Source organism: Macrosteles quadrilineatus, unplaced genomic scaffold (genome assembly GCF_028750875.1).
Source record: "Macrosteles quadrilineatus isolate MER2022 unplaced genomic scaffold, UCM_ALF_1.0 Scaffold_13__1_contigs__length_4303367, whole genome shotgun sequence".
NCBI lineage: Eukaryota > Metazoa > Arthropoda > Insecta > Hemiptera > Cicadellidae > Macrosteles > Macrosteles quadrilineatus.
In genome coordinates, this window is record NW_026542606.1 from 470,639 (window position 1) to 482,909 (window position 12,271).

General features: G+C 33.4%; 1 protein-coding gene across 5 annotated transcripts in view; it reads right to left on the bottom strand.

The window, feature by feature from the left end:
• The window catches only part of LOC129004934 (myelin transcription factor 1-like), a 197,071-nt gene that overhangs the window by 77,122 nt on the left and 107,678 nt on the right, over positions 1 to 12,271 (bottom strand). For all 5 annotated transcript variants that reach the window (XM_054433652.1, XM_054433651.1, XM_054433650.1 and 2 more), the window contains exon 3: positions 11,780 to 11,823. In XM_054433652.1, the coding sequence (XP_054289627.1) occupies positions 11,780 to 11,788 (9 nt within the window). In that variant the 5' untranslated portion in view covers positions 11,789 to 11,823. The remainder of the gene's footprint in view (positions 1 to 11,779; positions 11,824 to 12,271) is intronic.

Here is a 12,271-nt window from a genome sequence, read left to right on the forward strand (position 1 = left end):
CAATTATTATACCATACACTTACAGATAATCTAAAATCTACGCTAAGCTGAGTTCTACATTGTTAACATATTTTTTTTTAATCAAAAAACATTTTTACATTGTAAGTTTTTTTTGGGAAGCAGATACAAGGAGCCTAATAAACGACATAGGGATTTTAAATAAAGAATAAAATCTTATACGATTCGTAGCAAGACATAATTTGTATTTTTAAAACATTCAAAGGTTAGAATCACAAAATTAAAACCAAATACAGAACTACATATTTGCTTCTCCTCTCGTTACTGTCTTCCAGCCGTTCCCTGAAAGGGCGCTAATTTATTAAACCACATAGACCAAAATCACTCCGCTCCGACTTGAGCCTTGCCGTATCGCAAACAGGTGTACAAGTTTTGTTGCTAAACTTTATAAATCATAAATCAGACGTCAGTAGCAGGAAATTGGAAAAGCAGCCACAAGTTTTCTGGCGTTCTTGTCAGGATGTAATGTTTGGAGCTGAGTTTGCCCCCCCCTCCCCCCTTACCTGAGTGGCAAAGAGATTTATGAATTCCGAGGAGTCGTGTGTGTATGAATAAAACTATGCTAACATTCAGGATATTCTATGTATTACCTTGTGGAAGCTTATCTTGATTTTTAGTGAAACACAAATAACAAGATCAAGACGTGAAAAATATTGTACCTGTATATGATTCTGTAGAGTGGTTTTTAACTTTTTTAACCATTCTACCATCCACTTTTTGTATTCTATCCGCACTAGCTTTGTATGAATTTTATATATTTTTCTATTTACTGTTACTATCGATTGTGTATCATTCCGGTCTAGAAAATGTCTAATATTATCTCATAAGACGTTTGTAATATTTAATTTGATATTTAATTTAATTTAAAATAATAGAGCCCTATAGTTCCAAAATGCACAGTCTAGTTCCCATAGCATTATAATAATATTCCCATAGCCGTTTCTTTTTTTCTTTACTCTGTCGTATTCTTGGATTCCTTAGGTTTTCTTGTAATGAAATTAATATAAATACAGAATTAATTAATTTAAGTATTAAATAATAGTATAATATATTCGTTAAAAATAAGCAACACACAATGCGACCATATTTAACACGTTAAGAAAATTTATGAAATGCAGAATCTATTTATTACTGGTAAAATGATATTTCAGCAGCATAGAAAAGAATGTACTGCGGAATAAAATACGTTCTTTCTGTGGGATATTGGTGTGAGAAATAAGAAAATAACTTATATATTTCTCTAACGTTTGACAAAAACACAAAACAATGTACTTCAGACAGAGAACTTTTGACGAAATTAATTTAGGACGAAGTGGTTTTGCGGAGAAATCAAGGAGGCGGTGATGTCATGGAGGAAGAAACCGCACGAGAGAAGAAGAAAACAGGTGGCACTGGCACGTCATTACCTTAAAACTTTGTCAATATGGCTGCCTGGATTTATTGTTTGATACGAATTTAATTTATTCTTAATACAAGAAAAGGACCTTAAGTAATACTAATAGTTAATTAGATATTTTTGTGAAGGATAATCGGTTGGTATAATTCGAACTATTTCATAGAAGAATCTACTTCTAGGTATGTATAAACATGATGTTTTAAAAGTTTTGGTAAATTGATGTTAATTGAAAACGAATCAGGTAACAGGAAAATTTATGATAACACGAGAGTTAATTTGCAATTAAATAACGACTTTCACTCTTATATTACTTAGAACTCAATATATAACATGCCAAATTAGGCATGTTGTATTTATGTAGTTATCAAATCTGTTACTTGCAAGCATAATACATACAGTGAGAGTAAGTAAAATACAAAAACATTCATAGGACTAACATCAAGGCGCTTTAGGTTTTCACATCGTTAAGAAAAAAATCCTCAAACTTGGATGGTTCTGTCATGAAGTAGCTACAAAATTCAACATTCAAAGTAAAAAACACAACGAGGTGCTGCAATCTGGTGTTAAAGGCGTCAATTAAGGTCTAGATCACGGCGCGCCTGGCGGTGGAATGCGAAATCACCTTGATCACGAGGGTTGAATAAATTAGCTAAAAACCAAGGAGACCGAGGAGCCGCGTGGTGGTGGTGTGGGTTTTAAATTTTGAATATGAATGGGAAATTTTGCATCCGTAATAAGCCAAGGGCGTCTTTGAGGCTACGAACATATGTAGATGAAGGAGGGTTAAATCATTATTGATTTATTACGTTCATTTCTACTGTGGGGGATTTGGGATCTCAGATTTGAATGATAATTTGCTTTTGTAATAATTTTGTTTTTTCAGCAAAGGAACCAAGTTATAGTTTTCAATATCAATTTGTTGTATTTAATGAAATAGTAACCATTTGCTGTTTTGACTTCTTGTGAATAATTATTTTTCATACAAGTCTAAGCTTTAACAAACATTTAATTTGTTTAATCGGTTGAAAGGCAGTTGACTTTCTATTCAAACGATAAGGTTATCGAGTATTTCTTAAAAATAGAAAAATTTTTTGGAAACTTATATTTAAATACTTTGAACTAGATTTCCAATTAAATAATTAATCTTGAAAACTAAATAGCTCTTTTGATTATATATGTAATAGTTTACTAGTGGCTTGTAGGAACATAAGTACCTAAAAAGCTCAAATGTAAAACAAATGTTTGTAATATTTAAACAAACTCAGAATCAAATTATCTATGTGTCAGGATATATATTCCAATACAACATATCTTTTGTGTAAAACACAGTTTCTTGTTTGTCTTTGTTTGCTTTTGTTGATGTTATTTTCAATCGATAATTTAAATTTTTTTTAGAGGTTTAACAACATTTAAGCAAACATGTTTGTGAAAATATATTGGTTTACTAAGGTAGCTTTGGTCTTTTGGATAATGATAGTAAAAATACTTCCCTGATAGAAATGTTGGGAACACGTTAATGTTAATAATGTTTAACCTTATACACACCCTAATTATGAATTTATTTATTAAATACAACTATCATATTAGTTTTGAGAGAAAAATGCTTAATGACACGAAATTAATATCCTTTACATGTTTTATACAGTTTATTTTATAGATATAGATAAAAAAATAAATCAATTATATGATCAAATATTGGTAACGGTGTTTTAAATAGACTAATGTAAGAATCATTCTCCATGTTTTCCAAAGTTGTATTAAAACTCTTTTACCAGTACTCCTTACTTAAAAAAACAGTCCATCTTGTGTCTTCTGAGAGGTTTTACATCCTACAAGGTGTTAAGCTGTAAATCAGTTTTCTCTACAAGAAGGATGCTCCAGGGGGGCCGATCCCTCACTCGAGAGGTCGGTGACGGAGAGGACCCCAGGGGGGCACGGGGCAGCAGGGTGCAGGGGGCAGGGGGCACACAGGTCCGTGTAGTACAAGGGTAAGTGATCGGACCACATACGTCTTCATATAACTGACAACGACGTGGGTTACCTTTTAAATATACCTAGGTCCCTGGGATATCGAGACTTTTCGACACTACTGCATAAAACACGCCTAACATGGCTGTTTAATGTAATACAACTGTAAACACAATATGCAAATTTTCGGACACTACTAAGATTCGCGGGAGAGTTTATTCATAATTGTGATTTTCATAGTTTTGCTTTCTATAAATCGAGAAAACTTTAAAATTAATAAGCCCATAATTGGCTGTATTGTAAAATACCCCCGCCGCAGCAAACCTGCCGACTAAGCGAATTTCCATTTGTCTGAATTGATTTTCAGTTAAATATATTTTAATAACATTAGGTTTAACGAGTACCTAGGTTTGCTGCTACAAGGAAACTAATAAAGTGTGTTTTTGAGTAAAATATTGATAGCTTAGTACAAAATAAATAAATTTGCCAAGTTTGATCAAAATATATCCATAAACAAGCAAACTACAACATTTGACAATATTCTCCATAAGAATAACATGGGAATTTTAAATTTAAAATTTTTTTAATTTTCTCCGTTACTAATAATCGAACAAAAATACTTTTATATACTAAATTATTTGTTTTTTTAACCTCTTTAAAAAGGTCTAAAGAGAAATCGGGAAATTTCGTGTTTTGAGGGTCAAAAGTGGGAAAAACCAATTTTTACCCCATAAAACCCCCTGTAAAGCTCCGTTCCCATGGTCCGATCGTGCTGGTTCGCGAACTCATTCAAGTTTATCCCGCTTTACACCTTTAAACCAAATTTCATCAAAATCGGACAAAAAATACTCAAGTTATCGCGTTCACGGACGTATATATATATATATATATATATATATACACATATATAAAAATTTGAACGAATAGTGTTTTTGGCCTCTGGGGACATCAAAATAATGAAAAAGTAAATCGGTCCCGGGTCTAGGTCTTACCGTGCCACCTACGGTAATAGCTACTTCCCTATAGGGAAATTCGCTAAAAGTATTATTTTATTTCGCTATAGGATTTTAAAACATTTAGCACCGTTGGTTAAATTGAAATTTTTTAATGCAAATATGACCAACCTTTGAGAATAAAAACTAAGCATGAACCCGTAACCAAGCCGTGTATATCGTTATAATACTCAAAACTAACATCAAGAGATGCAAACATAAAATGCAAAGCTTTCAATTTATTACAAATAAATTTAACACAACCACAATCAAAACGCCGACAGTAAAAATGCAAAACAATTAACAATGAGACAAAAGGTTCCGGCGGGAAGGGAACAATCAAAAGCGAACAAAAGGGCGGCGGCGGGGACAAATTGCCTAATGATAACGTAGCAATTACAACCATATGATTCCCGGAGACGAACGATCTTGCGCACGTCTTGGGGATAAATTATGCGTGATTTGCCCCCCCCCACAAACATTGCCCCACAACACGATTACACGTGTGTCTTCGGCACAATCAATCCCACTGATCAATCATTGCCTTACGCCCCAAATTGTTTCCGGGGAAATTTGGTTTTTGCATCGCATCCCCCCGGAGCGCCGTCAGGTGCAATGACGCGTGGAAGGAGGTTGAGATATTCGGATTTATTTCTGAGGAGGATGGGGGGGGGGGGGGGTTGTGATATGTCTAGTGGCGTAAATGATGCCGGGTGTTTTTTAAGGGTTTGGATAGCGAGTTGTTATTTGTTAAAGGACTCAGGAATTATTCCAAGCTTAAATAGTCCCGTATCTTTAAAACATCTCTAAAATTAATTTAATAAAAGATTTAGTAGTGTATCTCACTGTAGAAGTAACTATCTTCCTCTTTTTCTTAATGGAGTAGTATTACTATTTTGGCAACTCATGATGCAGACATGATAATATTCCTTTTTTTACAAATCTATCAAGTTCTATAGTCACGAAACAAGCGTAGGCCTACGGTCATAAAAACGCGATTTTGGTAACCTATACAAGTTTTCCAACATTTAAAATTTTTCAACCATTTAATCAAGAACAATTTTACCTACGTCTTGTATATTGTACTTCTAAGATTAATGTATTCTACCTGCAGAATTCAAGAGACAGAAAATTTGTGAAATAGGTAAAAAGTGCATAGTAATTAAGAAAGTTTAGAAGTTTGAAGTAATTAAGATGATTGATGCGATGGCAACACGGGTGGTACCTACCTACTCCCCCACTACCTACCCTATCCTTCACCACTGCATACAATCGAAACTGTCTTAATATTGGTATGTTATGAGTTAGCAAACCTACATACGGAGTTGACCGACGTTAGAGTTATAGAGTTTCTCAAACGAATTAAAAATACTAGGCTTTAAAGTAATCAATACTAGTTGTTATACAATACAATTCGTAATGTATTTAAATCTGTAAAACTATACAACGACTTTAAATAAACTTAGGCTTAACTGTAAATGGGATTGCAGGCTTATCTTACATGAGTATAAATGCATTACAAATAAATACTCTTATGAGTATAAATAATACAGTATTGATCTATCTAAGGACTGAGAGAGATGAACTAACTCTGTATAGGAAATCTGAAAGGTTTCATTAAGGTATACGCTGCTCAGGTTACACATTTCTAAAAATGCAATCTTTCATAGCAATAAACGTAAAAAATATGTCAAAAGTGTTTATCGGTGATTGTTAATTAAAACGCTCAAGGTAATAGAGGAAATCATCTTACTTTTTTACAGTTTTTTATGTGATGATTTCAAAATGATAATCATTGGAACTCAGAGTTATAAGCTGAAATAAAAACAGCTTTACATTGTAGCCATTTCTTTTCGAACTATACACTAACGAATATGGAAATTAAAATTGTTTAGACAAAATTAAAATAAGTATAAATAAGTAGTATAAGTAAGCTAAATTACTATCAGCATAAAAGTGACACATGTTCGCAACACCAACACATTAATCCATATCGTAATTACTTTTGGAGGGAAACTTTCGTAATTCTTACAGCCAATGATTGATGCTGTTGTAATATGCGGCCCACCTGCACCCCTCCCTCCACTTCCCCTCAAATTAGATATGGAGTCGTTAGGTCTTCTAACTTCTTTATTAGCATACGTGAGGCCCTCGGCACAACATGGAAATTCTCTTAGTTCGCAGCCGCAAGGGCAATTTCGAGTTTGGGGTTCGATCAGGCCTAATGCAATCCAGCAATAGAATCAGTTCCCAGTCTGTATGTATCAATAAGTGCGTAGTGATAAGAGCTTTCTCGCGGCTTCTGGAGGGGTTTTTGTTATCGTGATTTGAAATGAAAAGTTGGATCATTTGATCCGGATGTTGGTCTTATTGTGGGAATATAAGACATTGAATGAACATGTATCTTATGCTTAGATGAGGTATTGGTAGTCCAATTCATCGTACGAGTGAAATATTTAAGGGCTCTAGGAGGTAAAATGATACTAACGTACAACAGTCTGATATATGTTGGGTATAGTAAAATGGATATCAGTTCAAGTAAACTCAACATGTATAACTGTTGTGCTAAACCTTTAATAAGTCCTGCATTTTAGTTAATGAATGGAAGTTGGATAACATTATGCTATAACAATGAAAAATTAAAAATAAACGTCATCACACGTAAAAAAAGTAAAACATAAAACTTGTGCGAATATGGTTAAATATCATCCATGGAAATAATACTTCTGTATGTAAGTCAAAGTAATTAAGTTTTACAAATTGTTTAAGATATTCATTGGACAATACCGAAAACATATTATGAATACACGTTTTATCCTCTAGATTACATTTGGTGAAAATAAATCTTAAAATACCTGTAGTATGACAAAAATACCATCAATAGAGTAACAAAAAATCCTCCCTTTTGATAAAATACATTAACTGTTCTCTTTCATATTCGTTCAGTACCGAATAACACTGCGATAGCTTGAATAATACGTGTAATATAAAATACCAAGATACTGATAAATGAGTTACGGGATTATCTTTTGTAATCTGTAATATCACCCATATTAAGTCAATCGAATGAACTTAGAACGGTACTGTAACTGTAGTGATGAAAAGATGATGGAAATTATTATCATAAACGACAATAATATTACAGAAATGTTACTGTATGATTTTGTTACATAGACGAATTATGAATTAAAACTCCCAACCTCTCTCGATAAAACTTTCTAGATTATGCATAAGCCCTACGATGATAAGTAAAACAACAGTTTGTAGGCATTTGTGCCAATAATTACGAGTTTAATTTCTTCTGTCTCACTAAAATAACCCTTCAAATTTAGGTTTACTTTCCGTAACGAAATCAAAACGTATTGGATCTTGATGGGTAAAGTTGTCGGAGTGTAGAACGTTGGGGGTAGAGGTAGCGATAGACGAGCGTCGTGGGGGTTGTATACAGTGGTAATCTCCAGCTAAACGTGCACCTCCTTCTACACGAGCCTACCCGAGACTTCAGGTGGAGGGTGGGTATCTGGTTGTTTGTGGACAAGTGTATTACTCTTAAGCAAACAGGGGTGTGGTTAGACCTCAATATCTTCGGATTTTTGGCTGTGTTTGTTGTCTAGTCCAGTATCTATATTGGCTATCTTTTATGAGGTAAAAAGCTACGGTTGTACTCAACTAATTTTGTGGCAATCTTTATTTTTTACTTACAAAGTTTTTTACCACCGTTATCATACTAATTTTACTAGGTGATGATAACGATTGCAAATTACGTTAGTGTTTTGAAGTGTTTTACACTACTTAAAAAGTCAGTTTATTACTGAAAATATGCTCATGTTATATACGCCACTATCAATTAAAATGAGGACAAATGTTGGCTAATTTTAAACTAAATGTTGAAGAAAGGAATGTATAAAAAATATGAAGATATTTAAAGAGGTTGGCCGAATATTACCATACTCTAATTCACACTATATATACAAGCATATCTCTTTGAAAACACATATTTGGTAAACATATGTTCAAATTTAAATTAATAACTAGAAAAAATGTATATAAAACACGTTGAACATTTAAAAATACTTTAAAAAATGAGAATCAAATAAAACTCATGCGTGCGAGTTAAAAATGCAAAACTAAAAAGAGTTAAACAACAGTTAAATATGAATGGGTACCTACTTTACATGCACACGTAACCATAAAACAGCGGGTATGAAACTGGTAATATTTTAAACCACAACCAAATCATAGACATCTTGTCTACACTAAACTCAACTGATTCTAATTAAACTATAAGTCAACCTCCCAAATTTAATCTCCAATGCATAAAAATGATTATAAATCAGTATTAACCCCTTTATATTTCCCTGAGGGTAGTAAAGCAACGACCCTCTCCTCAGCAGTGTATGTCTACATCAGCAGCCTCACTTCATTACCTTCCATCGTCGTCAACATTATAAATGTATCCCGCGTCTCATGCGGGCCCTTGGTTAGTACTAATGTGAACGTACAGGCAACTAACTCCCCCTGTAGTGGCCGTGGTCATCCAGGTTATATAGGGAATCCAGTGATATGTGTTATAAGAAAATACCGAAATCACTTTTTGTGTCGTTAATCGTTTGCTTTTTAAACTGATACCTAATCAAAATTGTTCTCATTTTCCACGAATGATAAGATTTTTCTATAGAGTACGACTAACTCTACGGGATAATATGTTATGGGACTCAAACACTTCGGTTATAATAATAAGGTATATAAACTCCACGTAAGCTTGTATAGTAGAAACTGTTTCGTCTCAAGTGAACCTCTGTAAAACCAAGAAACTCCTTGGAATATAAGATACAGAAGAGCGAAACATGAACTCAAAATAACAATATTAACAAATTACACATCAAATATCAGCTTGTTGAATGATACCGGTCACTTGACGTGTAGTTTTGCCATTTAATTTTATATTAAAACATGCAAGTCATTTAATTGTATGGTAAAAGTGGTTTAACATATTTTACTGTAGTTCAAATCATGTAGTTCTAACCGTGGACTAACGGGTTCGACTCTCAGAAGTCTACATGCCACAGCGTTTCACGTTAGCTGCGTTTAGAAAACGTCACAGATTTAGCAATATACGACAATTATACACTCGCACAGCAGTAAAGGGTATTCAAACATCATTTATTATAATTATTAAGTGATTTGGAGGTTAACATCAAGAAATTCATCTATATTCTTAAACTCAATATAAAAAATTGCATATATTTCACGAAACAAAGGCAACAGGGTTAACAAAGGTTTTAAGTTTATGGTTTCCATCCCGCAATTTATTGTCGTTTCATCTCGATCCTTCCGCAAACACAGGCGGCGGACAAACAGTCCTAATAGGTCAACCCTTGTAATCCGAGGACCTTCGTAAACGAGAAGTTGCCCGCACCAATATTGACATCCTAGAGGACATGTCCTCAAGTGTTTGAGGAGGACTTAACACCTTGAGTCAACTCTGCCACTGACTATTCCCGTGATCCTTTGACTGCCCACTTTTAACTAGTTTAATCTTGTAGCCTACATTGTGTTTACCAGGTGCCTTGTATAATGTCTATGAAGATAAGTTATTGTTATTCAATTAAATTGTAAAATCCTATTTTGAATATAGGACAATCCCAAAAAGACATAACGCAGTATACCATCAAAGTATTTCAAGAAGAGGGCTCCCAATATTGAATTTTGCCCTATGCAAATAAAGGTTATGTTAGGATTCATACCTCTATGAGTTCATTTTGTGTCTTAGGAACAAGGATAAGAATCTGTTTTACTTAATCTGTGTGGACATAGAAATTGTGTGTGCTTTTCCTAACGAAATGTTAGTGAAACAATTAATTGATGTCGGCTTATAATTTGCATATATACATTGACTATTGACTCATTTACACCACCTTCAACTATATAGTGCAAAATACAATGTTCGGGGCCCGTTAAAGCTTATCAATGACTCGTAATCCTAATAATAAAAGGGTTATTACATTATTACAGCAAAAATATTACTGGTTATAGTGAAATTAATACACAAAGTGTGTATATTTATCAAATAAAGTAGCCTCTATTACAATTTAATAAAAAGGCTATTAGTAACCTTAATCATTTTATTTGAGTTTATTGTGTATAAATTAGGATTATTCTCCATCTACTTCAAAAGATTAGACAACGCTTACTACGACCTCATGAAACTACTCCCGTTTTTTCTGAGGTTTTCCCACATATCTTTCCTCTTCAGCTACAGTTAAATCTCCTCATTGGAATCCCTCAGTCTTTGAAGATATTGCTTCAAGCGTCTTTCAGTATTCTTTTATTTTCCATAACATGATGCATACACATTATCTAAGAGTTTTGTTTCTCAATAGCAATTTGGTAACTGCAAAGTTTAAAACAACCCAGCACTTCGTATATTTTCCCACCAAATTAGCATCCACTTACATTAAATAAGATGTAATATTAGATAGTAAATAATTGATGTAGAATATAGATTTTGTAACACTTAACGCATGAAAATTTTCGAGTTTATTCATTTAGAAAATCAAATTTCGTAATTAACTGCAGGGCGGAAGGAAGGGCCCGCTGGGCCGTCAGAATATAAACAATTCGGCCCAAATATTTATCCCAATGAAGACTAATTAAATTAAGGAACCTTCGTGGAGGGGGGAGCAGAATGTTGCAGTGTGGGGAAATGTGACGACGATAACTTGTAGGCAGTACAGTAATTAGTTATGGGGCGAGTGTAGCAGAGAGTGGTGAGTATGGGTGTCAAACCCCCAACTTACAATAGTTAAAGATGATCTAAGTAATCTTAAAATTAATTGTTAAGCTTAATAGTTTAACAGTAAGAGGGCAGGTGGCGAATGTAATTCTATCTTGCTGTATTTTAACAATATCTAGTGATACCCATAACAGTGTTACTATTAAAAATAATCTTTAATTATACGGTAGTTGAAAAAAAATAATTTTTCGATCATAAAGTATAAGGGGCTTTTGGCCATACGAAGACAGAAATCTGTTTAGTCAAATATGTTTACTTGTCTATCATATATGAGGGCTGGCATTAAGATATACAGGGACACTATAAATACTTCCAGACTGCACACAAATCACGTATGGTTTTAAAAGGAAAAGGAAAAGTAAATTTGAATCAACCCTCAAGGAGGAACATTATTTTTTTAATATTAAAACAAATGCTTTGCAACCAGAACCTGTACTAGGTAATATTTTTAACAACAAATAAGATTTAAAATGTATTTTTATTTCCAAGTTTTGATCCAATTCAGGCAAATAATTTCCAGCTATTTTGGCTTAATAGATTCTGTTAAACTATCTATACAGTAAAACATGTGTTTAAAGCCGCCGAATAAAGAGTAACTATAGAACTCACCTTGCTCATAGCTTGACGAGCTATCGGCCTCCGAACCGACAAATCTGTAAACAAAAATTAAATTAGTCTTAAAAGAAAAAACACCATTTATTTAGCTAGCATGTCTTAATTTCGTCATAAGTACAGTTATGATAAGTACAGTAGAGTAATTGATTTAGTTTTACTTAATGGACCAGATTTTTCTTCAGCCGCATGTTTTTGGATCTTACTTAAATCTCTGGGAGTATTTTCTGATTCAAACTTTTCAGAGGCAATTGTTTTTGAAGTTATATTTCACATAGTGATTTTTTCATTCAAATGTATTCAAATAACTATAAAAAATCCTAATTACATTTTGTAGGGTTGCCCAATTTGTACGTACATTTTCTATTCCTGCACCTCTTAAAAAGTCTTAAAATTTGCTAAACTATTTGAAAACATTATCTTAAGACATATGTTTTCAGGACTGCGTGTAAGGAAGGAGTGTGTCCACGGATTTCGCTGCTAATTAAG